Source organism: Brachionichthys hirsutus, chromosome 8, assembly GCF_040956055.1.
Source record: "Brachionichthys hirsutus isolate HB-005 chromosome 8, CSIRO-AGI_Bhir_v1, whole genome shotgun sequence".
Taxonomy (NCBI): domain Eukaryota; kingdom Metazoa; phylum Chordata; class Actinopteri; order Lophiiformes; family Brachionichthyidae; genus Brachionichthys; species Brachionichthys hirsutus.
In genome coordinates, this window is record NC_090904.1 from 1,838,153 (window position 1) to 1,862,205 (window position 24,053).

Here is a 24,053-nt window from a genome sequence, read left to right on the forward strand (position 1 = left end):
ATGAAAACCAGCCTCACATAACTCAGCCTTTAAAAGCTCTTATTAAACATTCATGAAGCGCACGGGAGAGAGGTTGGAGATTGTAGTTCGCTCTTCTATGCGGCAACGCAAATCAAATCTGGCAGGCGTCGAGGATGAGTTGGAATAAACGTATTAACATTCTGACTTTATTTATCATTAAACAGTCAAATGAATGCGCACGACCTCATTTAAAGAATTTGTGGTGATAGAAAAATGATCAAACACCTGTTTGGCAGTAATCCTGATAGAGAAACACTTTTCGACCTCAGAGCTGCAGCATTACACGCCAGTCATTTAGCTGATTCGGTGTGATGAACAACGGCAGGCTCCAGAGGCCGAGAGGAATAGAGCTGCCGGTGGAAAAGAAAATAGCCCAGAGAGGTGGGACATTAGCGCTGTGCGAAATGTCAGAGTCATGAAAGATGTGTACAAACAGCGTCAATGAGTCATTTACTGAGCACTGCAAAGTCTGACACACGCACGCACACGCACGCACACACACACACACACACACACGCGCAGTATTTGTATGATACTTTTCATACAAATCACATGTTTTACCTTTGCACACCAGTGATTCTCATAAACAACTAAATGAAACAAACTGAAAATAAGATGGCAAATAATGAAGGCAGGTAAAAGCTGGTGAGGTGCCAGAGGGAAGGGATGCGTTTAAGCTTTCTTAAATAATTTCCTGATATCTACATGTAATGTTTGCCATGATTTGGGGCCACCATTAATTCAAGGTTGTTGTTTTTGTTTTAAACCTTTGCTGGGAACTTCCAATAAACTAGCAGCGTATGACCGGAGTGTTCTTTATGACTAACAGCAAACCAGCGAGTTAGCAGCGTATGGTGCCAGCCCTTAAGGGCTTTGGTTATCCATAGGGGGGGGGGGTGTGGGGGGGTTACTCAGCGCTGAAGCCCGAGCAGGGTGGCTGAAACGCTCTGCTCCTGGTTCTGGTTCATCTCAAAGCAGCAGAGTTTTGAATGAGTTTGGAGCCTTTCAGTGGTTGTCATCAAATTGAGGTTGAAATCAAATTGGTTTGAAGTAGAGATGCATTTTAAGCACAATTGGGATTTATACAAATTCGTACTCAAGCCATAAATTAAAGATGTTTGTTTTATTATTTTTGTTGGGTTTGTGAAGTAAGAAAAACAAGACCCCCGAGAGTTCATTCTCCTAAAATTAGAGCATTTCTGTGTTTGTTTTAGACGACACATGCAGGATTGTGATTTTGTCCTTTCATTTGTTGCTTATCCATTCACCTATTTATTTATTGACTTGGGGGGGGGGGGGGTGGCCGGCTGCCCATCAGTGTTATGTTATGTGTTATGCTCCCATCTGCTGGTCGATTGCCTTCATCGCTAGTTCAACCTTTGGTGAAAGTGTTTCTGTGATCCTGAACTGATCCCACTCTTTTTGGTCGAGCCTCCCAGCGATGACGTCATGTTTGTGTCTTATGTTATCTTCTCTAATGATGGTCATCCTGAAGCCCCTTATATTCATCAGACCCCCCCCCCCCCCCACCCCCCTCAAAAACCGAACGCCATAGAAGGCCTTTCCTTCCTGTGGCAATACAAATATAAATGGCATTATTGTAAACCTTCTATTATATTTCTATCACTGCACCATGTGCACAGTCTAATTTAATTTATTCTTTCCAAGTTTTGTTGAGTGGAACACTGTTGAAAACAGAATTCCCATCTGGGATCAATCAAACTATTTTGATTCTGATACCATTAAAACAAAGAGAGAACGACCATGAAGGCCTCATTGTTCTCTGAACCATGTGTTGGCGCTGAAGCCCCACTAGGGGGCAGTGCTGTGCAGCGTTTGACAGACGGTCTGGTCTGGAGGGTGAGGCATACCGCTTTGTGTGTGCGTGTGTGTGTGCGTGTGTGTGTGCGTGTACGTGTGCGTGTGTGTGCGTGTGCTTCTGCTTCTGCGCATTAATCTGCGCAGTTAATTCCCAGAACAGACACCCAGGCTGGTGTTTAATGGCTGGAGCTCAGTAAATGTTTTAACTTACATACATGATTGTTTAAAGTGTCCTTTAAAGTGTTGACAGAGAGAGATGGAGAAAAATGTGATGCAGCAACGCGTTTCTGTCGACTCCCTTCTTGTGTTTTTTGGTCTTTTATTTCTTTATGAGAATATGACATCGAAATAAAATGAGCGAAATGAACAAAAACAATGCCAAGTCTTCATGTTGTGATCATTTGCATCATAATGTACAATCAAAGGAGGCATAAATCCACCCAGAACAGTCCTCTGGAGGCCATAAATGCTGCATCCTTGGAAGCAGACGGTCCCTGAAATGGGAGAATAATCAATCCGGATTGCTGCTGCTATTAAGAATTTAAGCTTCTCCTTCAAGCTAAATGGATCCAAAACTACCCACAATATGACCTAAATGGGAATCCAGGTGGTTAGAATGAAATGAATGCTACTGAAGGACGCATCTACCCTGTACTTTACAATAAAAAGAATAAAAAACACTTTGGCAAATCATTTTTGAACACAACAAGCATTTCCATTTCCAAGTCATGGAGACAAATATAACATTTTCATGTTCCCGCTGAAGCATTCCAGCCTTACATAATGATTAAAATAATTTTCTTCTAACTTTTATATATATATATGCAAATCAGCACTCAAGGATATTTATTTTTACTTTCTAACTAGTGCCATGGAGATCCTTAATTAATTATTCTCTTTTCTAATGTCGAATTACAAACTCATTGTAGTTGCTCTGTTGAAGAGATCAGAGTGTGATAAACTGTTAACTTTGGGACTCCAATGGTGGAGCAATAAGCCAAATTATATCATCATCATTAGGAGCGATAGTAAATAGTGTTGTTGTTGTTGTTGACGTCATCAACACGTTGTTGTTTACTTCACCAAATAAATAACAAATAAAAGAAAGTGAAACACAAAATAAAGTCTTCGTTTGGACTGGAGCCGGAGCTCGGAGGGACCTGATGGAGGTGGACGGGGGGGTTCAGGGGGGGGGGCAAACCGGGCTCCTGCTGCTGCGACGTCACTCAGATCTCCGCCTGACGGAGGAGCTCCAGCTCCAGACTCAATCTGCGCGCAGCGGCGGAGGTTGTGAGGAGGAGGAGAGCGACGCACGTCTTTATTTCCTCCTGTGCCCCCCCGCACCCCCCCGCCGGTACGAGGGGAACAAAAGACGGACAACTGTCTGCCCTGCAGCGCCCGCCGAGCCCCCCTTCATCTCGGGCTAGCTTCATGCTAGGAGGAGCCGCGGATTGATATTATTTTTTATTTTACATTGACAGCCTGCAAAAAAAGAAAAAAAAAGAATTGCAACTGCCCCCCCCCCCCCCCCGCGAGAAGCATCCGCGTCAGCGTCACTGCGCACCGAGAAGTAGGGACGGGGACGGTTCCACGCCGCCGCCTGACAGCACCGACCGACCGGCTATTGATGAGGAGCGTCCCCGCCAGATAGGCGACGATGTCCGGCGCGGCCAGCGCGGCCAGCGCGGCGGCGACGGGGCTGCTCCTCCTGGGGTTGCTGCACAGTTTGGAAATTCCGAGACGGGCTATTGACGGTAAGCAGGATCCCGGTTAACGTGCGTGTTGCGTAACGAACGCTCACGCAAACTGAGCGCGCGCACGCCCGCGTTAATTGTGTGTGTGTGTGCGCGCGAAGAAGAAGAGGAGAAGAAGAAGAAGAAGAAGGAGAAGAAGAACGACCGCTTTAAGTCGGTCTTTTGTTTCTCTCCAGCGGTGCCACGCGTGAACGTTGCGGTGGTGGTCACGGGCGCGCACACACACACGTGCGCGCACACGCACGCAGATCCTCTGACATATTTACACTGACATTCAGTGATGGGAAGGTTTCGCCCACTCGGAGCAGTTGTTTACAGATCGATACGTTCATGTTTACTCACCGTAAATATATTTATATATTTTTGGGGGACATAACCCAAAAAGTATTCAGAATGTCTTCCAGCGCTATTGGACACACGTCAGGCGCATGCTGTGACGTTTTCTGTCCGGATTATTATTTTAGCCCTAAAGACCCGCAGCGAGGGGGGGCATCGATGAACCGTCCCACGGGCCCCCCCCCCCCCCCCCCCCCCCCCGCTGTGCAGGACACGAGGAGCCTTTGAGGGGGGGGACTATATTCCCGTATATTCTCTCTCTCTTGCTTTTAAGATGTATTTTTAACTTCTTGCTGTGCCTGTATTGCAGTATTTTCAACCAGGTATTTTCTCCCGAGTATCTTTACTTCGTTTGCGTCGCTCTCTGAGCCGGCGTGCGACGCATCAGCCGCCGTCACCTGGGCGGCCTTATGACGATCGATCTGTTTTAGACCCCGATGCTTGCTACGTCCGTCCCGCCAATGAAAATGAGACGTGTGCACACACACACACACGCACGCACACACACACACACGCACTGGCAGGGTGAACCGAGAGAGAGAGATGATCAAAGAGAAGTCAGTGGCGATTTGCTGGAGTCGTTCGGGATGAAAGGAGGATTTCTCAGATGCTGCATGTCTCACGCGTCTGGGGAATGTCTGACTGGCGAACGGCGTGCCGAGCGCCTCAGACTGTTCCTACGTGACTTGTGCAGTTCAGACGGTTCTCTGAAGAAGCCCTCGTTTGAATGTGACATTTCATTCAAGTCAGTGGGACTTAAAACACGCTCGACTGATTTCAACCAGGGCTGCATTCTGTGAGACACTCATCGTTAAGCCCTAAAGGCTCCGCCCCCCTGCCTTTGAAGTTATGTTTCCGCATTTGACAATCCGATGCTGTGAGGCTCGAAAGGAGCAAAACCTAAATGATATAGTGGAACCTCGGTTCTCGAATGATGTTGGAGAACCGAGGTTCCACTGTAAACCCCCTGGGGGGCTTTACGGAGCCTGTTTATGTTTGCTCGTGGGTTAGGGTTGGGGTTATTGGAGGCGGGGCAGCGCGTTAATCCCCTTCGTTCAAACACTTGCCTTACGGAACCTCTTTCATTTTGAACCGCACATGCTAGCAGTAAACGCTTTCAAGCTCCTGGGAACTCCTCTTTCTCCCTGTTAAAGACCGATAAAGATTTATCAGCGCTGCAGCTCGGACTAAAAAGACACCAGGCCAACAATAAAAGCCCGACTTTAACTGGGTCGAAACACTTCTTTGTCTCCCAGACCTGAACTTGTTCAAAAGTCGATGCTAATTGGGGCCCTGGTGGAAAATAAATAATTGACATTGTGGAAAAAAAACAAAAAAAACCCTCCAGAGTTATTGTGAAATGGCCTCGCAGGCCGTCACAAATGGACGGTGCTGTTCTAAACGCTTTCTGGAGAAAATGAAAATGGAGAAATGGATCTGGCGATTGTGTAATGGAGGCCAGCTGGGGTCATTTCAACATGAAACACGTACCGGTAGTCGTCCATTTGGAGGTTTCCTGAGTCAGCCGTACGTTTTCCTCATTCCACGTTTCCCTATTTTGTCGTTTCTGCTTGTTAACACGAGGAGCAGACGCCTCTTGCTGTTAACGTCTATCCTGGCGCGACATTTGGTGGCAGCTTCAGAACTGGCCCAGCATTTGGCTGTTAAGACAACAGTAGGGCCAAAAGGTTCCTGCTTTACAGTGGGGGGGGGGGGATCTGTTAGGCCCTTTGACCTCATGTGACTTAACACCAAAAAGGTTCATGGAAAAATGCAAGTAATGAAGGAGAATTATTATTTCGGTCGGCAGCTTAAAAGCTTAGTTCAGTCACGTTGCTAGCTTCATGTGTGGCCGTGAATACTGCTAAAGACACGGCAGACGATGGAACTGACGATCATCGTACCTTTTGTGAAATCTCAGGATTCTGTAGGATGGATGGGCCGTTTCCGTCGACGCCTAGCAAGGGAGTGATTGAGAACCCTCTGGGTGTATCAATAAACGCAGATTGTAAAAAAAAAGTAAAAACGCAGCCCGTCTGGAGCCAGTTGGCGTACGAAGACTGTAAACACCTGCCTTGGAGGTGTCAAAATCCACCGTAAAACCGCTCGCCGGCGTCCATAAGACGATCCAGGAAGTCGCTGCTCCAGTCAAACGGCTGCTCCGCATGTCAACCCGAGAAAGAGAACGTTCTGATGGGTTTTCTGAGTGGATGAAAGATTAGTATTTTTTATTTTCACCCTTGAACAGAGTTGGGTTAGCTCCCCAGTCTTAATGCTAAGCTAACTAGCTGGAATAACTCCAGCTTCCTTTAGATATTTCCTTTAACTTCTGGTAGCAATTATCCTCTCCCAGAAAATATTCCGAAACACCTGAAAACACACCTGGACAGACGTGTTTGGAAAGCTCACATCTGTTCATTCCAAAATTGCAGCCGGGCTTTTCGGACCCGTGACCCAGTTTAGACTTGCGATTGAGATGCGCTATCCAGATGAAGCTATTTAGGGATTGGAGATAGAAGCCGGTCTCAGGAGACTCTCATGAACATCCGCATGCATACTCACATTAGTTAGCGACGACGCCGCTATCCATGCACGAGTGTAAGGAGTTTAAAATAAAAATCACTTTGTTAAAGCAAACTTTTAACACAGCAAGAATTATATTTGCATTTCAAATCATTCCACTGGATTTATTATCGTGTTTGTCAAACTGTCTGGAAGTGGGAAGGGTGTGGCGAGTTCCTCTTTCACTTAATGACATGTAAATATATCTTATAATAGCAGCCTCTTCGACAACTCCGAGATAAATATCCGTCTCTACCTGCTGAAGGCTCCTCTGTGATTATTGAACTCTACCCGCTGTGTCGTCGAGTGAACTCCACGTGGCTCGAGCTGGAATTCTCTATTTATCCACGCTTGTGCAAAGTACTCCATGTTTTTTTTTTTATTGTCGACTCTGCATAATGTAACTGTGGAATCTTCCAGCGACAGGAACCCTTTCTCGGCGGCGGCGGGGTCAGGTCGGACGGCTCGTGCTGACCGTTCACGCTGACTTTCCCCGTGTTAGTCTGAATGAGCTGTTTGTGTTGATGGCTCGTGCTCTCACACTGTGACCCTGATTTGTTAGGTTGCTATTGTGCAATGGGTGATATATATTTTGTGTGTGTGTGTGTTTTAGAAAAACAACAACTTAATTGTGTATTTATTAAAATCACTAATCCGAGATCGTCCCACTTGCCTAAATCAAACTAAAATTCTTCAGCAGATGAAATCGTGTGTTTTCTGCGTCAGCCCACGCAGCGTTGTAACCATTTTGGCCAGAGCCAAGCAAGCTGCTTCCCCTTATATCCAGCCAGTGTGTTAAGCTAAGCTAATCAGCTACTGGCTGCAGCCTCGTATTGAATAGAGAGATTTTTATTTATCTTCCAGAAATGTTTCCCTCTGCAGCATTCTCCTCCTTCTCCTTCTCCTTCTCCTCTTCCTCCTCCTCCTTTGCCGGATGCCATTCCTGCTGCAGGCCTCTGCATTTATCCGGGTTTGGGACCGGCTCAAGGGAGGCGCTACCCGTTCCACCTACGAGGCTGCATTCTAAATATTGTCATTTCTACACAGCCCTGGCTCTGCTGGCGTTTAGATATAATTCTAAGGATTTTGTTTATTATTGATCCTGAATATAATTGTGTGAATGTTTTATTTTATTGCACAGTTTTGACGATGTTTGAGCCAGTTTCCTGTCTATGTTAAATTAATTCCAGTAAAATGTGAGCTAACATTCTGAGGGATGTAAAAAAAAAAAGACAGTTCAAATACTAGGGAGTTATCAGTGGCACATTTGAATGTGAGCCGACTTTGGTATAATGGCTTTATGAAATGAAGACTTATGAGATTACATCAATTGAAGAAGCCCTCAGGGAATGGTGATGTGTAATAACCAGCTGGATGTAGGAACTAATACTCAGGGATTCCATCCTGAAGGTAAATCAGAGGAGCTTCGTCTTAAGCCTTTCTATACAAGGTTCCAATCCCAAGGCTTTCTCCACATTTCATCAGTTTATTTTATTGCTTTATAACCATAAAAAAGAAAATCAAATGACATCAAACATCTTGTTATGGACCCTTAAAAGAACATTCAGACTGTAATGCTTTTAACACAACCCCCCCCCCCCCCAAAACACATCGGTGCTCCCTTTGTGTTTTCTCGTGGACTGCTTTGACTCACTCACCTCGAGTGAATGTTTTATTTGGATGCAAGATATTTATCTGTGATGCAAAAATGTAATTGCGTGTCAGAGCTGTGCCCTAAAGTCATCGGACAGATTGATTAGACTAATTTGATTAACTCATCTTGCTCTTCATCTTTTAAACATTTGTAAAGATAGTCGCGTTAAAGACTGAAGGGCTTTCGGCTCGGGGCGGGGGGGGTGTCCCTCTCTCCTTGAGGGGTGTTGTTGAAGTACTATATCAGTGTGAGTACACGCTATCGGTAGACTAAACCGCTAGACTCTCCCAGCAGTTTGAAGAACTTCAACACCCGGTTTGTTTTTCTCCCTCTTTTATGAAGCTCCAGGATCCTCTCCTCAGACCCGATCGGATGCAGCCTGACGACATTTCGTCTTGTTGGGCGCTGGATGGATCGGTGGCCACATGCATTTCCGCCCCCCCCCCCTACGACTGTCTTTCTGTAGCAGGGGACGAGAGCACCGACGGTCCGCCTCCTCCTCGTCCTCTGCTGAGTGGCGTGCGTGATGAGGCAGTCGTCGCCGTGTCTGCTGCAGCGTTATAGTGCCCTGCTTGATCTCTGAGGGCAGACCTCCAGGGTATTTATAGCCCTGCTGTGGGTGCCAGGGGAAAGGAGGAATCTTCCCTCCCCGAGTAGAGGGCACCAGGAGCAGATTTGTAATGCAGCCCAAATGGCAGTGACCCAAAGCGTTTTCAGTTTTCACGCAGCCGTCCGTCCCGTAGGTAAATACACAAGCAGCGCCCTGAGTGCACGTGTGACATTCCTCCATCCCATCAAAGCACCCCGGCCTGATCTTCAGGCCTCTCCACAGCTGCGAAAGCTTCTAGTCCCCCTCCTCCCCCCATTTGCTCCTTCGTAGTTCGTCTTATCTTGCTCAGTTATATCATTCTCCTCCAGCCTGTATCAGAAGAGTCCGCGGTACGACGCTTAACCCTGAAACGGAGCCGCTGACCAGGAGACGCCAGAGTTCCATCTATGCTCTGAGCTTATTTACTTCACCCTGCTCAGATAGATTCTTACCATTTGTTTCAGAGACCGCTGGAGTTTGTGCTGATGGTGTGATAGTGTGTGCATCTCTTAATCCCACCTTTTAGATTAGATTGGATTAGTTTAATTACATTTAGTGATTTTAAACTGAGGTTGTGTGACCAAGAAAGCCAACTTTCTTTCTTTCCTAATTTTTCTTGCCTTCGGGCATTTCTGATTTTGCTGTTTTTCCAGCGTTATATTCTGGGCCTTTTTATGAGACAAGAGGAAGACAGGGGTGTCGAACCCATGACAGCCTAGAGGACTGCAGCCTCGGTGTTTGGGTGGCGAACACTCTCCCCACTGAGCCAAATGCACCTGACCATTCCCCCCATTAGCCTGTATTACTAACCCTAACCCTACCCCCCCCATTGTAAGCCTTTGGCTTTCTGTGGTTTGTGCTGTCTGGAAACTCACTTTTTGAGTTTTACTTATTTGCTGCTCAAGTTAAAACCAGACATGGACCAGGACATAAAAGGAAAATGGTTTGCAGATTGAGGAAAAACAGCCATGAAAATATTCACTTATTTAAACTACTATCAACGGTTGATGGTATTAAATGTATATGCCATTATTTTATATACCGTATTGTGATTAGACGACCTCAGACTAGAGCTGCGACCCTGAACCTCTTTGTCTTAGACATCCCAGCGGGCTGAGTTCATTGTAACCTTTAATATTGCCTGCATTCGCTTTCTGCCTCCTCACCGACCTTCCTCTTCACCCAGGAGAGATCTCAGGTGGAGGTAATGATTTCGCTGGCATCCGTTTGTCTTTCTCTCTTTCTATTAACAGGATTATACAATAACAACTTGATGGATGTCCTGTCAGTTGTCCTGACGAGGAAGTAGAAGGACTTGGTGGAAGTAAACGCCAATAAACAATAAAACAAGGGACAAATGCTCCGTGACTCTACCTGCTATGGTTTTGTTGACATCTCACACACATGCAAGAAGGACGAGGTGCAAAGAGGAAACACTTTAACACAAGCTTGGATGGTTCTATGAATAATTCACATTCTTGGGACTTCTAAGAGGAAGAAAATGGCCCCCTCTCTGCAGAAATCTACAAGGCCACTCATCCACTGGCGCCTCCAGACACACTGATCACAGCGCCACAGAGCAGGATAAGTAGGGAGCGAGCGTGTACAGCAATATGTCAGGTTGAATTCATGGTATTTAGGTTTAGCCCCGTTTCACGATTTCCCCCGCTGCTTGCGTTGGAGGCTTGCTTTAAATGTAAATGCGCTCCTCCTGTTTATCCTGCTTCATCACACGATCTATCGCATCCTCCCTACTCATCATGTCACTCGCCTTCCTCCAACTGAGTGTATAAAACCTGTTGTAATGAGTAGACGATTGACAAACAAAGATTCCCAACCTCATTTAAGGCTGAATGCTTCGTTCGCTTCATACTAGAAGCTGTGTTGTCTTTAATGTTTACCTTTCCTACTTGCATGTGACTGGACTGACTAAGACTCTCCCCTGAACGCCGCAGCGTGACTGGACGGTTTTGCTTGTGTGTGCGTTTGTCGGTGTTTTAGTGTCGTGTTGGTGCTACGTTCGACTGCAGTCCCTCATTTGTTTTTGTTTTTGGAGCGGTAAAGTTTTTCTTCTCTCAGGAATGCTGCATTGGAGGGGAAATGAATGCTCGAGAGGCCGTTCTCTGAACAAGACGAGATCATCTTTGATATCCAGTGTTTCAACACGATTGGCCTCTGAATACCAATCGGCACGTTTTATGTGACGCAGGTCCATGTCTATTTATGTATGTTTATATGAATGTGTGTTTTGCTTTTTGTGTATCCCTCCACCGCCCATGAATCAGCAACTTCCCGGGATCTACTTGGGGCCCAGAGAGAGGACAGCTATTGACTCTTAACACAGCAAAAGAAGAACAAGATCGTAATCAAATCTTTTGATTCATTTGTATTTTGTTTTTCCTTTTCAGCACCAAAGACCTGCAGCCCAAAGCAGTTCGTGTGTAAAGATGGCGTCACATGCATCTCCAAGGGATGGCGCTGTGATCGGGAGAAAGACTGTCCGGACGGCTCTGACGAGGAGCCAGACGTTTGTAAGTCTTACCCGGAGAAGTCCAATCTGTGTCTGCTGTTGTACCCGGTGGGTTACTTTCCTTGTTGTTTGGACCCTGCTTGGATTACAGAACTTTGGTTTGCCTTTAACCATCGAGGTCAATACGGAATAGAGGACCTTCTTTTCATCATGGAATCCTCGTGTGTGAATTAACGTGTTTAAAGCAGGCGGCATTTTTGCGACTCAATATGAACTTAGACGCAGTTGTTTTATGTACGGTACATACAAAGGCAGGAGCACATCACCCATGGGATTCTGGGTAAAATCCAGCCATGGACACAGAGCGCTGCCACCCAGAGAGAAATAATGTTAGTGCTGACTGATTGACAACTAAACAGTCTTTTTTTTTTTAATATATATATAAATAATTACGACTCCATCCCATCTTCAGCTACTCCCTCATGGAAAACGAATGCCTATTCTCAGAAACAACAGTTAGAAGATCTGTTCTCTGGAGGGACCAGATATTTGGCAGCATATTTTCCAGATGGAAAACTCAAGGAGTGAGTCAGAGAAACAAGCAAATCATCTTAAGCCACATCTTATCGTATTTTTATTATAATCTTTTCAGATTACTGGTGAGATTGTTATTCGGAAACTTTATACAATTTATGGAGTAAATACTGTACTCAGTACGTACTAATCCAGAAGCCAGTACGCTATAAAAAGTCTTTTTAATCTTGAAGTTTGCCAGAGCACTTTTTTTTTGGGGGGGGGGGACTATCTCTCCCACCTGAAGAGAAGAAGATGCGCTATTTGAAACGTGATTGGTGCCGAGCAGACGACGGATGTCCAGCTGGCCCGCCTGCGCTCCACCTGCACGCTCGGCGCCATTTGGACTTGCGTTGCTGTGGTCAGTTTTTCGTAGACACTCCTGGTGGAACGAGGCTTATTTATTCACGCGTGTGGATTCGGCTTCACAGTGGCCTTTGTTAGAGTGATGGCTGTTGCCGGCGGAGTCGGTCAGTGTCCAGTGCAGCTGCTTTGCCGCGCCGTGTAAGCCCCACAATGCTGTTCTTTGTGCCCCGGGCTGTTGGTCCGACTGACACAAAGGGACACTGACCGGGTGGAATCAAAACAAAGCGGCCGTCTGGAGTCTGGGCGTGCGTCCTCTTTATAGGACTTTGATCTGCATGAGATAAATGCAACGATGATCTACCCGTAGCTTCCTGGAAACACAGGAAGGGCGTGGCACTGCAATGACATCTCCTGCCCCCTGGGCTTTAATGGTTTACAAAGCGCCCCCACCTAAACTGCAATTGGGAGATGAGGCATTTTGAAAATGGAAAACATGATCTTTTATTCTGTTCTTTTAAGCTGGCGGGTTTATTCTGTGTTATAGACAGAGAACATCCTGTCTGACTCTCTAAACTCGGCTGATTCGCCTTTTGTTTCAGTGAAGTCAGAAACCAACATGGTAAGATTTTAGCGCATTATTAACACAGGATTATCGTATAACGTTGGCATGGCGACTTGACTATCAAATATTTTACACGCCCCTGCTAATCAGTTGTGACAGAGATTGTGAGAGAGTAACAGTAAAGATTCACAGAGAACCTGTTTTCAGATGAGCATCAGGGCAGCAACAAGTAGCTGAGGTGGTAGAGGGGGCAAATCTGCCCCCCCTGCCAGCAGGACAAGAGAACACGGCATGTGTTCTGCCAAGAAAAGTGTGTCAGGGATTTAAATTTTAAAAAGAGCGTTATGCAATCTCAGCAGGGCTCTCCACAGAAGGGCAGAAGGGGCCGGGGGCCCCGTTTTAAAGGGGACCAGGAAGACGCTTGACACAATAATGGGAGACGGAGACGGGTTTGTAACACAGGAGAACGACAGACAGAACATTTGGATGATGCATCGCACCTGGCCCTGCAGCGCTGCAGCCGACTCCCTCTCCTGTGATAAGTTGTGGTAACAAATGACTGCATCCTTTATGGTGGAGTTAATAATCGGACGCACGGCCTGTCCTCTGAGGTGGTTGCTAATCTGATTCCCTATCATTTGTAGAGCTCTTTTTTTGTTTTTCCTCAATGCAATTAATTAAAGCACGATTACAGTAATTCCAAGGACACCCCCCAGCCCAAGTCCCCACCTCTCTTAAGAGAAGCTTTGAGAATGCTCTTCCTAGTTGAATAAATAATGTGATGAAATAAGTGCAGCTTTAATCAGATAATGCATCTGTTCAGTCTCAGAAATAGGCTTGATATTTTATTTCCTTTGTGTTTGTGAGAGGATAAAAAAAAAAAACTGTTATGTTGAAGCTTAAGGAAATACTTGATTACCTTTGTGTGTATTGATTGACTTCAGACTGATCCTATTTGTTTGTCTTGGTAATCTGATGGCGTTGTCCCGGTGTCCCGTGCTTGTTTTGCTTCGGCGGCGCTGCTGCGTTTGGAGAACGCTCGTCTGCTGTGCTGGATTTAGCCTTCCTGCTTTGCTTGTCGTCCTGCCAGTCACCCCAGAATCAAGCCCCTTCAGGAAGGAATGAAAATGTGGTTTTGATATGTTGGGAGGAAACCAAAGAGCCAACCATCAAGCGCAGGGTGCGCTGCCCCCCCCCCCCCCCACCAGTCAGCGATGGTTATAATAAACTGCATTTATGCTGTCAGTGTATAAAAAAAACAATGTTATGTCCGGACTAAAAAAAAATCAGGTAGCTGAAAATAAACACGAGTATTTGTTAGGCCCCCACACGAGTGATTGAGTGGCAGGTTAATTTGTTGTTCCACCTGCAGTGTGGAGCATTTATGGAACAGCCATGAATTGCGAGTATTGATACCCTCGGCTGCCCTTCTGCCGCCCGTGATGCAACGAGGGTGTCTGGCTGTCAGCCTCTCTTTGGTCTAAACGGAGCTCTGGCGGTGACGCCTGGTTTTGTTTTTAGAGCCGTGTCCTAATTTTATTTGGAGTTTTGCATTTTTTTGGCGAGGGAGGGCAGGTCACGGGGGGGGGGCGCCAGGCTGCTCGGTCAGGGTTTAGTTGTCCCGCAGGCCGAGGACAGGCCAGCCGATTTGTGGAAGCGATCGTCATCGGTCAGCGAACTTTGGATTGGCTCGTAATTAAGTGGTGCAGCACAATTTATTCCCGAGAGCTATTTATGGATCAACATGCTAAATAATTAATTTAACTCAGAAATAGTACGAGGAGTTTTAATTATTTAAGGCTTGATGAACATGCTGCTATTTACTTTTACTTCTCATTGTGTCCTTAGCTTTTGAAATGCAGTGGAGGCGGCGGGAAGCCTCTATTCCATTTCCAGTCGGCCTCATTTTGGCCCAAATAAAGTCCCTTTTATGTTTTTCTCCAGCACCGGCAGCAACTTGGTGTTTCTTTGTGTGTTTATTGTTGGTTGAATAAGCTTTGTGTTGCCCAGCGTATGGGGGGGCAACTGGAACCAGTGAATGGAAAATCCCCACAGCTTAACAAGCTTTGGGCACAGGGACAGCCTGATCCAGATCCAGATCTGTGGTCCAGGGAGGAAACCGATCAGAGACTGTTTCTACGATGAATCATTCAGCAGAAATGTTACCGGTCAAAGAAAGAAAGAAAACCCCCGAGTTATAGCGGTATGAAGCCCCCCCCCCCCCCCCATGGCCATCATCGTGTCCCAAGCCCTCCGTCCAGGTGACACGGGTCAGTTCAGCCGCTGCACGTGACGAACAGAGCGGCTCAGCCTGCTTTATAGGAGGCCACATCCGATTTGTGTGAACAATGGCCTTGTTTATCTGCCCCCCCCCCCCCCCAAACCCTCATCGCCCCCTCGGACTGAACAAGTTCATGTGATCTACGTCTATGCGCTGCAGCTTAAAGACTCCATTTGTGCAAGGTGTCTGAAATCTGGCGTTCTGTAATCTTGTTGTGAGACAGAGGCTTTCACTGGCTCATGGGGGGGGGGGGGGGGGCAGAAAGCGATTGGTCATGTCTTGATATTTCCTCTGTAACCCTGTAAAGCCCGTGCTGCACTGGTGCTGAAATCCCCGCGGAGGTTGAAGCTGTTAGTCTCCTTGTACTTCTTCAGACAGACAGAGCCATGGAAAAAGTGATCTCGCATGGTATCTGCTGACGTCGGCGTGACGTCCGTAATGGGGAAGTGAAACCTCGGAAGCAACTGTAGTTCACCGTAGGAAAAGAACAGTCAAATCTCAAGCCTCACATTCACCCGCTGAATTACAGACTGCGGATCCACGAGGGAGTCACCGGAATCCTTTTCCTCATCCTCGGGTGCTTTAGTTTGGTTCCAAAACAGAAAGGCCGAAGCCCGTGTGGACCTGTCCCTGAATCTCGTAAGGAAGTAGAGCAAATAAAAGAGAACCAAATAGTTTGGGGGTTGCTAACCTGGCTCACGGTGCAGAAATGTTGAAAAAAGAGCTTGATTCACGTTAGCGAAACCTTTTTCACCGCTGCCAGTTTGCACAAGAATGAAGCCTTGTGGGGCGCTGCTGCTGGCTTCCACTTGTTTTTCCACATGTTCTCTTATACACACACTATAAATGGGTCAACAGATGTCGGAGGAAAATGATGGGAGGAGAAAAAGACCAAGATCAAGAGAATTTTGGGGGGGGGGGGGGGGGGGGGGATGAGGGGGATGAGGAAGGACAGCCTGACTTTCTGCACAAACCAAAAAGATGAAAATAAAAAAGGAAGGAAATGGTTTGTGCATCTCGCTTGCAGTTTTAAAAGGAAGGAGGTAAAGAAATGATCCACTGTTTCATGAATCAGTGGAATTTGGAAAAAATAGATAAGAAACTAAAAAGCTCAATAAGAAATACTGAAATACAGCCAGCAGGCGATTAAGGTGTCGTCACATTTTAAAGAGGCAAATCCAAAATATACAGGTGCAATCGGGAAAAGTAAAAAAAACTGCAAACACTCAGAAGGAAAATAAAACTGCTAATCCTGTAAAGTGCCTTGAGATGACTTTATGTTGTGATCTGGCGCTATATAAATAAAACTGAATTGAAATCGAATTGAATGCAAAGCGACACCAGGGAACCAAAAGAACACAAAGCATGCTGGCCGACAAAGGAGAGCGCAAACACCCAATCAGGAGAGGTGGGAACAGATAATCACATCAGAGGCCGGTAATAAGTAATCAATCAGAACAAAAGACACTAACCAGATGCACAAAGGAAAACAAAACGTCACACCAGCAGAGGGAAATAAATCAAATCCAAATGAACTGGAGAAAGAAGAAAAGGTTTGTCCCCAGGGTTCCCAGATACACTTTCCAGCAACTGATGTTCACTAATGACCATTAACTATTAACTGCTTTGTGTGTTTAATCCATTAGCCATTCTGATCATCTGCCACGTTCAGTCTCGCTGCCGTCGCTTGTCTCCAGGCAACCGGTGATTAGGAAAAATATGTGCACAAAGCAGCACCTAAGAAAAGGAGTGCAGTTCATTGCATTATAAATAGAGTTAAAGCTGCATGGATTCACTGTTGTGTCTTGGAGGGGGTCGTTTTTTTGCTAAAGTCGTGTTCCAATATTGAAACGTTTTCATTTTCAGGGACCCTTAAGTCCTCTCTCAGAACGAAAGCACGGGACCAGAACTCACCGGCCCGTTGGGCTGGATGTGGACTCGCTGCAGGCCCAGTAAAGGCAGTCATTTGGCGAGGCCCCCCGTCAGGGTCTAATGGTGTGTTTGTCATTCCTGGTAGTTTGGTCTGCTCTCTGCTGGCAGTCATCTGATGCCACAATTGTGTTTTGAATATATCTGCCTTGTGGTTCTGCCTGCAAGCTGGCAAGAGGAGAAGATGAATTTAAACCCGCGGGCCAGACAGCGCGCTGGGAAATAAAGTAACAGAACAAAACGGCCAACGTGAGGAAAAGAGGAACAAGCAAATCCTTACGGAAACTTTGTGACGCTCTCGCACAGACGGTGAAACATAGTGATTGTGTGTATTCAAACTGTTGTCTTGTACTGTAATAGATCTTAGGGGGCAAGCGGCGGGGCTAAAGGGGATTGGGCCTGTGTTGTGTTTGTTTGGTTGACATGAATAAATTGAGACTGAAGCACCACTTCAGTTGAAGTAGAGGGGAACAGTTGTCCGCCAGTTGGGTTCCTCGCCGATGAAGGGTCGTCTGGAAAGCAGCATCAACAGAAAGAAGAGTTGCACCCGCGCGTTCTCCTTTTGATCAGAAGTGGTTTTACACGTCTTTTATGCTCGTCAAGGATCTCTGGAAGGCCTCAGCCGGAAGTGTCTAACAAACACCAACAAATATGCCGGAACAGGTAGATTTATGTGCTGTCACCGGGAGAGATGGTGGACGACCCCTGCGTGACCCCTGCCGGCAGCCTGCTGGGAGGGGGGCTGCAGGGGTTATGGAGGTCTGTCCTCTGGGAAGGACAGCGTTCACCGTTAGGCGTTTCTCCTTCTCTAAGCAGTCCGGATAACACATTTATTTTGTATTATATATAACTTTAATACACTCACAATTAATAATGCAGCCAAGATGGCCTGTATTTGAGTTAGAGAAGTGGTTTGACTTTAATCAGTGATGTAAAAGAATGTCTCTGTGTTTAATTTGGGAGGATTATGTGTAGCGGTGGCTTGAATGAATTAAAAATGTAAAAGATCGCTACACAAAAAGGGTTTATGTTATGTTATGGTGTTTGGTCTGTCCATCCAACGTTCCATCTTTCTTAGCCAGATCTTAAAATGGAGTTTTGTAGCAAAAAGTCACGACATTTTTAAATGCATCAAAAATAAACTAATGAATCACCTGCGTGAGAATTGATCACAGCATATGTCTGGACACAATCTGACTGGCCATGTTTGACGTTTGCCCCCCCCCCCTCAGGTCCGCACAGCACCGTGTCGCGATGCCCCCCCAATGAGTACCAGTGTGGAGGAACTGAACTCTGCATCCACATGAGCAAACTGTGCAACGGAGTATCGGACTGCACTGACGGCTGGGACGAGGGGCCGCACTGCAGAGGTATGTCCGTCCCGCGCCTGCATCGAGAGGACAGCTTGGTAATGTCACAGGACTCGTGCCGCTTAGCTATTATTACTGTTAGCACGCCAGCTAAACTGTGGCTGTGGCTGTGTGAGCAGCACCCTGGGAAAGCATCAGATTGGGGAAGTTTTCATTATGAAACCAGAAAGTAGGAAGGCGTTTGTGATGAGGCTTCACAAAATATGGTATTGTGGAGAAAAATCTGCTGATTGTGCAAAATTGTGTAAAAGAACTTGTTTTGTACGACTTCACTGGAAAGATGAAGCGTTACAGGGGCGTCCACTTTAGTAATTGATGGTGAAACTGCTTTTAGGTCATCATATCACATAAAAGAATCAAAACCAAACATCTGATTATGATTCTATTCAAGGTTGAGATTTTGATTTGCACAGACGAGTCAAGAGTCGGGATTTAATGTTCTTCAGAATTCCGAGCACGCCTGTAATTTGGGCTGTGGCGGTTCTAGCCAGCCTATGGAGTGTTGCAGACGATCTGAGTGTTGTTTGTCAGGCGCTTGTCGTACGGAGCGGCAAAATGAAATGTTTATCAAATATCTGGCTTCATTTAAGTCGACATGACGTTTCTGGCCCGTTCTATCTGGACATGCCGTGTGAGCGTGTGAATCCACCTTATCTGGAACTCCACCTGCGGCACTCTGTTCAAACCCGAATGGATGGCGTGATTGTTGCATATTGCGTTTGTGCCCTTAGACATGTGTGTGTGTTGACATGACGAGCAGAGCGATATTGATCACCGATGCGGGACAGAAGTGATTGTTGATCGTTCTTGCACATTAATATGAGGATCACTGCCAACCCCAGAGCTCCTTCAAGTGAAGTGGGCCTTTTCCACATAAGTACAAATCGGACTCTGTGGTAAAGGTCATTATTGTAGGATACAGGGTGAATGAAAGCTGGTTAAAACTCTTTCTATTCCCCTTTTCTGCGTCTCATTAGGTCTTAGGTTAGATTAGGTCTCATCGGATCAGAGCGATGGTCTACTGTTTCCTGGCCCAATCAGTTCCCTTCCTGGCTCCGTCCTCCCTCAGCGGTGGTTTGTTTGCAGCAATTTGAGCGTGAAGGCCGGATTCCCCCCCTATCTTCTGAGGGGGTGACGTCGGGGTGCGTCTGCGAGCTGAGCCCCGCGGGGCATTAATTAAGGGCTCATCTGAATGAACGTATCGTCTGCAACAGAGCGAGGCTTGGTCTTCCTTCCTGGGATGTTCTTCATCACCAGGCTTCATCGGAGCGTCTTCTGTATCACCCAAATAACGAGGAATCCATGGAGTAGGTGTTTCCAAACTTCTGATTGGTCCTGCGTATCCAGAAAGACTGAAAATATGAAACAGCATGGCGTGCAGTTCTGTTGTCGAGGCTGCAGAGAGAAGGCGTCATTCTTTTATTTATTTCATTTATTTACACTTTACAAGTATTTATCGTCACACACGTCCTTGTGGCCTCACCCGAAGGCAGGCCTCTCATTGTCTTCATCCGAATAGGGCCCAGCAGGATGGCCCGTGGGTGGGTTCAGAGGTCAGAACCGACATCGGCGACAGGAGAGAGACATGAATTTACATCTTAATAGCCCCTTTTACAATCTGCCGCGTCTGTTCTTCTGCACACGATGACAGAAACCTCATTCCTGTCCCTCTCCAGAGTTTATCACCAACTGCTCAGGATGTCAGGAAAGCTGTGCCGTGACTCCGGCAGGGCCGGCCTGTTACTGCCGAAGCGGCTACGAGGTCGGCGCAAATGGAAGGACATGCAAAGGTGAGTCCCGCTAAGCGATGGCCGCCTTTCTGGGGCGCCTGAGGTTAAATATGGGCCAAAAATATTTCATCAGTCTGCAGAAATAGATGCCGTCATTGAATTCCTGCATGAAGGGCCCGCACCGCCGCAGGGTGTCTGTAATTGCATGAACGTTGCAGGAAGCCCACATCGGTACAGCTATTTTGTTTTTAGCTTCCAGGTGTCGAGGTTTAGACATTGATGGGGTTTTATTTTTCCATGCGGCATTAATAAACTCATTGATTGGAGGGGGTATGTTTGATGTCATTTCTTGCTTGTGCCGCTTTCTGCTTTGCTACGTCTGAGCATTAAGCCCGGCTGCTTCTGTGGTGCAGATCTGAACGAGTGCAGTGTTTATGGGACCTGCAGTCAGACCTGCACCAACACCGAAGGCGGCTACACCTGCTCCTGCGTGGAGGGCTACCTGTCCCAGCCGGACAACCGCTCATGCAAGGCCAAGAACGGTGAGGAGAAGCGCAGTTTGACAGCAGGCGTGAACCCATGGTTGCGTTTTAAAATTAGCAGCAAGCACGGAACATTCTGACACTTTGAGGGGGAATAAAAATGGCCATTTATGTCACTTAGAGGCTGTAGCATGTCTGTTAGTTCACGACGCTCTCCTGATGACTGTACATCAGTGCTGTAATGATAATGGATGTAACGACTTGAGTAGGACGTTTGTGGCTTCTGTTCCTCTTCATCCTGCTCGCCGCTGGTTGTCTATGCTACCTCTAGTGCCGGTGGACCGTCTGCCCGTCCTGTTGATCGCCAACTCTCAGAACATCCAAGCCACCTCCCTGAGCGGCACCATGGTCCACAGCCTTCTGTCCACCAGCACCAAACAGACCACGGCGATGGACTTCCTCTACGACAAGGAGACCGTTTGCTGGATCCACGTGGGAGAGTCGCCCTCGTCCACGCACCTAAAGTGTGCCAAGATCCCCAATCTGAAGGGCTTCACAGAGGAGAGGGTCATCAACATCTCCCTCAGCCTCCACCGTGAGTACACAGCCGCATCCAGACAGCCGGCGGACTCCCATCGGCCAGACATCTCGGGATATTCTAAATGGAATATACTCGTTGGGGTTGTTTTGTTTAGTTCTTTTATTGTGAGCGTTTTACCTATAAAGCACAGCCATGCTCCACTCCGCATTTATCGATGCTTTCCATACACTAACGTGCCCCAATGCTTTGTATATGTGTCGAATTCAGTCATGTGAGAGAGAAGCAGTCGTTCCCTTGCCTGCTTTACATTCAGCATCGGAGCCAAGAAGCTTTAAATGTTAGGAGTGCAGTAAAGTACGAAACTATACGACACAAAGCTCCTGCTCGAGTCGAGGCGGGCCTTAAATGTAAATGTTCAATAAATCACATCTGTTCCAGATCCTTTTCCGATCTGGAATGCAATAAGAATAGGAGTCAGCTTGCATCAGCCAACAAATTCGAAGTCATTCTGCTTGTGTGTGTGTGCGTGTGTGTGTGTGTGCCGGCTGAAATCCTCAGCGAGTCGGAGCCGCTGTGATGGCAGCACACTCAAGCAGCTGGGATTTTCCATGGCTTGAGTTTCATTTCGGAAAACGCTCAAATCTTTTCTCCCGTAAGACTTGACCGTGGAGTCTGAGCGGCGTTACTGGACGACCTGCAGGTCGAAAGCCTCCACACTCTAATCCCGCCTCCCCTCCCTCCCTTTATTGCTTTTTCTTAGGACCTCATCATATCGCCGCTTTGCTCTCTCGGCTTGTCTTCACAGTGACTCAGAGGGAATTCACCCGGAGAAATGACGCCTCCACCCACAGACAGGCGGCATGATATGAGGATAACTTACCTACTAACGTGAACCTCCGTAAATCCTCTAGCCTTTAGAAGCTTGCAGATTTACTGCAGCCGTTTGGAATCACACAGGCCGGCTGTATTTCGCTCTTTTGCATCATCTCCAGTCGGCTTGCTTGCATCGTGACCGGTCGCATCAACTTCACAACCCTTTTTCCACATGAGCGGAGAAGCAGCGCTGGCTTCACTGATATCAGACAAGCTCCGAAACTAGGAAAAGGATGCTCGAGACATTTCGGTATTCCTCACAGATATCATGAGTTTAAGTACACACCTCTGTGTTTTTAACATTTCGAACCCACTATTACCAAATTACACAAAAGCATCCCGGCATCCACCTGATTGATCCACCTGATTCATCTATTCATCCGTGAGGAAAGCGTGCATTTGTTCCTAATAATTCTAGTCAGAGTCATTAACAGAACACGGATTATCACCCTGGATGTCATGATGAGATGCTCAGATCGCATCAGAGTGACGCTCCTGCAGATTCTGCTGCTGCTCTACGCCTGTGTCAAAGTCTACGCACTGCAAAAAGGTGCATGATGTGGCCTGAAGGCTGAGACAGCGGCGCTGCTCTCCTGTCATACTGCGTGACAGAAGAGGCCGAGTCGGTTTAGATTCGCAGTCAACAAGAAGGATCCAGCAGCAACAAAAGGTCGGGGGGGGCATGCACTAAAAGATGTGTGTGTGGTTCGAGTGACTCATTCCCTCAGCATGCCACAAACGAGTTGTCCAGATGTGTCTTCACCCCCCCCCCCCACCTTCTACTCTCTATCTCTCTCTCTCTCTTTCTCTCTCTCTCTCTTGCTCTTGGTCTACATTTGAAAATGTCCAATTCGTGCTCCAAGCCATCCACAGCAGGGGCTGATCCTGGAGCTGAGCTGTCGCTAAGCCCCCCCCCCCGGTCATTGATCATACTTGATCATACTGTATGAGCTGCTGTACCCCCCCCCCCAACAGACGCTGCCCTGAAATGTCCTTAAGAAGTCATTTGTCATTAAAGGCCGAGCCAGTCAGCACATCTTCTTTCTCATTTAACACTTCCTGCAGCCCCCCCCCCCCAAGAAAAACAGTTTAGTCAGTTTCTGTCTTTGATTTCCGGCTTTGTGTGGGTCTTGGATCTCGACAAACCACACATAGGAGCATAAAAGTTGTGTTGTTGTTTTTTGTCATCTTTGCCATATGAGTTGGCAGGAGGAAGTGGGGATTGAGGCTAAAGCATCATTAACAGTTAAAAAGGGACAAATTAGAGGTATCACATGACCCCCTGTGAAAGCATGCCACGTGTGCGAGTCTGTGTTAGTGGCGCGGCACGAGCAGCAGATGCCTGCTAAGACCTTCAAGACTCATTCTGCTCAGACATACATTTTAGATGCATCGGCTCTGCTTTTATTTAGACCAACTGGAGCACGGATGTACGAGAAAATAAGTAGAAAGCAAGTTGTTTAGAGAGGGAAGGAAAGAAAATGAAGAAAGCAGCCGGTTCTGTTCTGTCAATTATGCTATGTTGTTTTTTTTTTTACAACATGGTTTCAGACAGACCGAGTTGCAGTTAATGAATCCAGACTGTTTTTCCATTTCTGGAGAACAGACTAAGGGGGGGGGGGGGGGGGGGGGATAGCGGGGCGATCCGCAGAGGAGGAGAAAGAGGTAGAAAATGGGAGGAGAGAGGAAAGCCTCTGGTTTTTCTGGTTCCATATATATATATAAAAGGCGAGCCTATCTATCTATCTTAGACAACCCTATCTATCTGAGATAGATTGATCGATAGATAGATAGCAGATGTGGAGGAAAATGGGCATGAATTTGAGCATGTTTAGCATCTTTACAGGGGTTTTATCATCAGAGTGCTGTGGGGCAGCTGGATGAGCTTAAACACAGAACTCAGTGTTAAAAATTAAGAGCACATTTGGGAATATTCCTGTAAACCTCAAAAATGTTGCTTCACAATACTTCAGTTTCCTTTCTGGAAAGCAGATCTCTCTCTCTCTCTCCCTCCCTCCCTCTACCCCACACATCTTTTTTCTTCTCGCTTTATTTCCATCTTTTCATCCTTTCCTCACTTCTCATTTGCATTTGTCTGTCTTTCTTTGTGCATTTTTTTTCTGTTTTTCCACCGTTCCTGAAGTGAAAGTGTTTCCCTCCCCAGCCAGGCTTTTCAGAATGTGTCACTTTTATTATATA

The 24,053-nt window shown here is 46.8% G+C and overlaps 1 protein-coding gene across 1 annotated transcript in view; it reads left to right on the forward strand.

Annotated features, from left to right (window-relative positions):
• Nucleotides 1–3,499: 3,499 nt before the first annotated feature.
• The window catches only part of LOC137897956 (low-density lipoprotein receptor-related protein 1-like), a 56,918-nt gene continuing 36,364 nt past the window's right edge, over nucleotides 3,500–24,053 (forward strand). Inside the window, exons 1-6 of the mRNA XM_068741954.1 lie at nucleotides 3,500–3,596; nucleotides 11,146–11,268; nucleotides 18,091–18,228; nucleotides 19,905–20,018; nucleotides 20,372–20,500; nucleotides 20,772–21,035. Coding sequence (XP_068598055.1) covers nucleotides 3,500–3,596; nucleotides 11,146–11,268; nucleotides 18,091–18,228; nucleotides 19,905–20,018; nucleotides 20,372–20,500; nucleotides 20,772–21,035 — 865 coding nt within the window. The remainder of the gene's footprint in view (nucleotides 3,597–11,145; nucleotides 11,269–18,090; nucleotides 18,229–19,904; nucleotides 20,019–20,371; nucleotides 20,501–20,771; nucleotides 21,036–24,053) is intronic.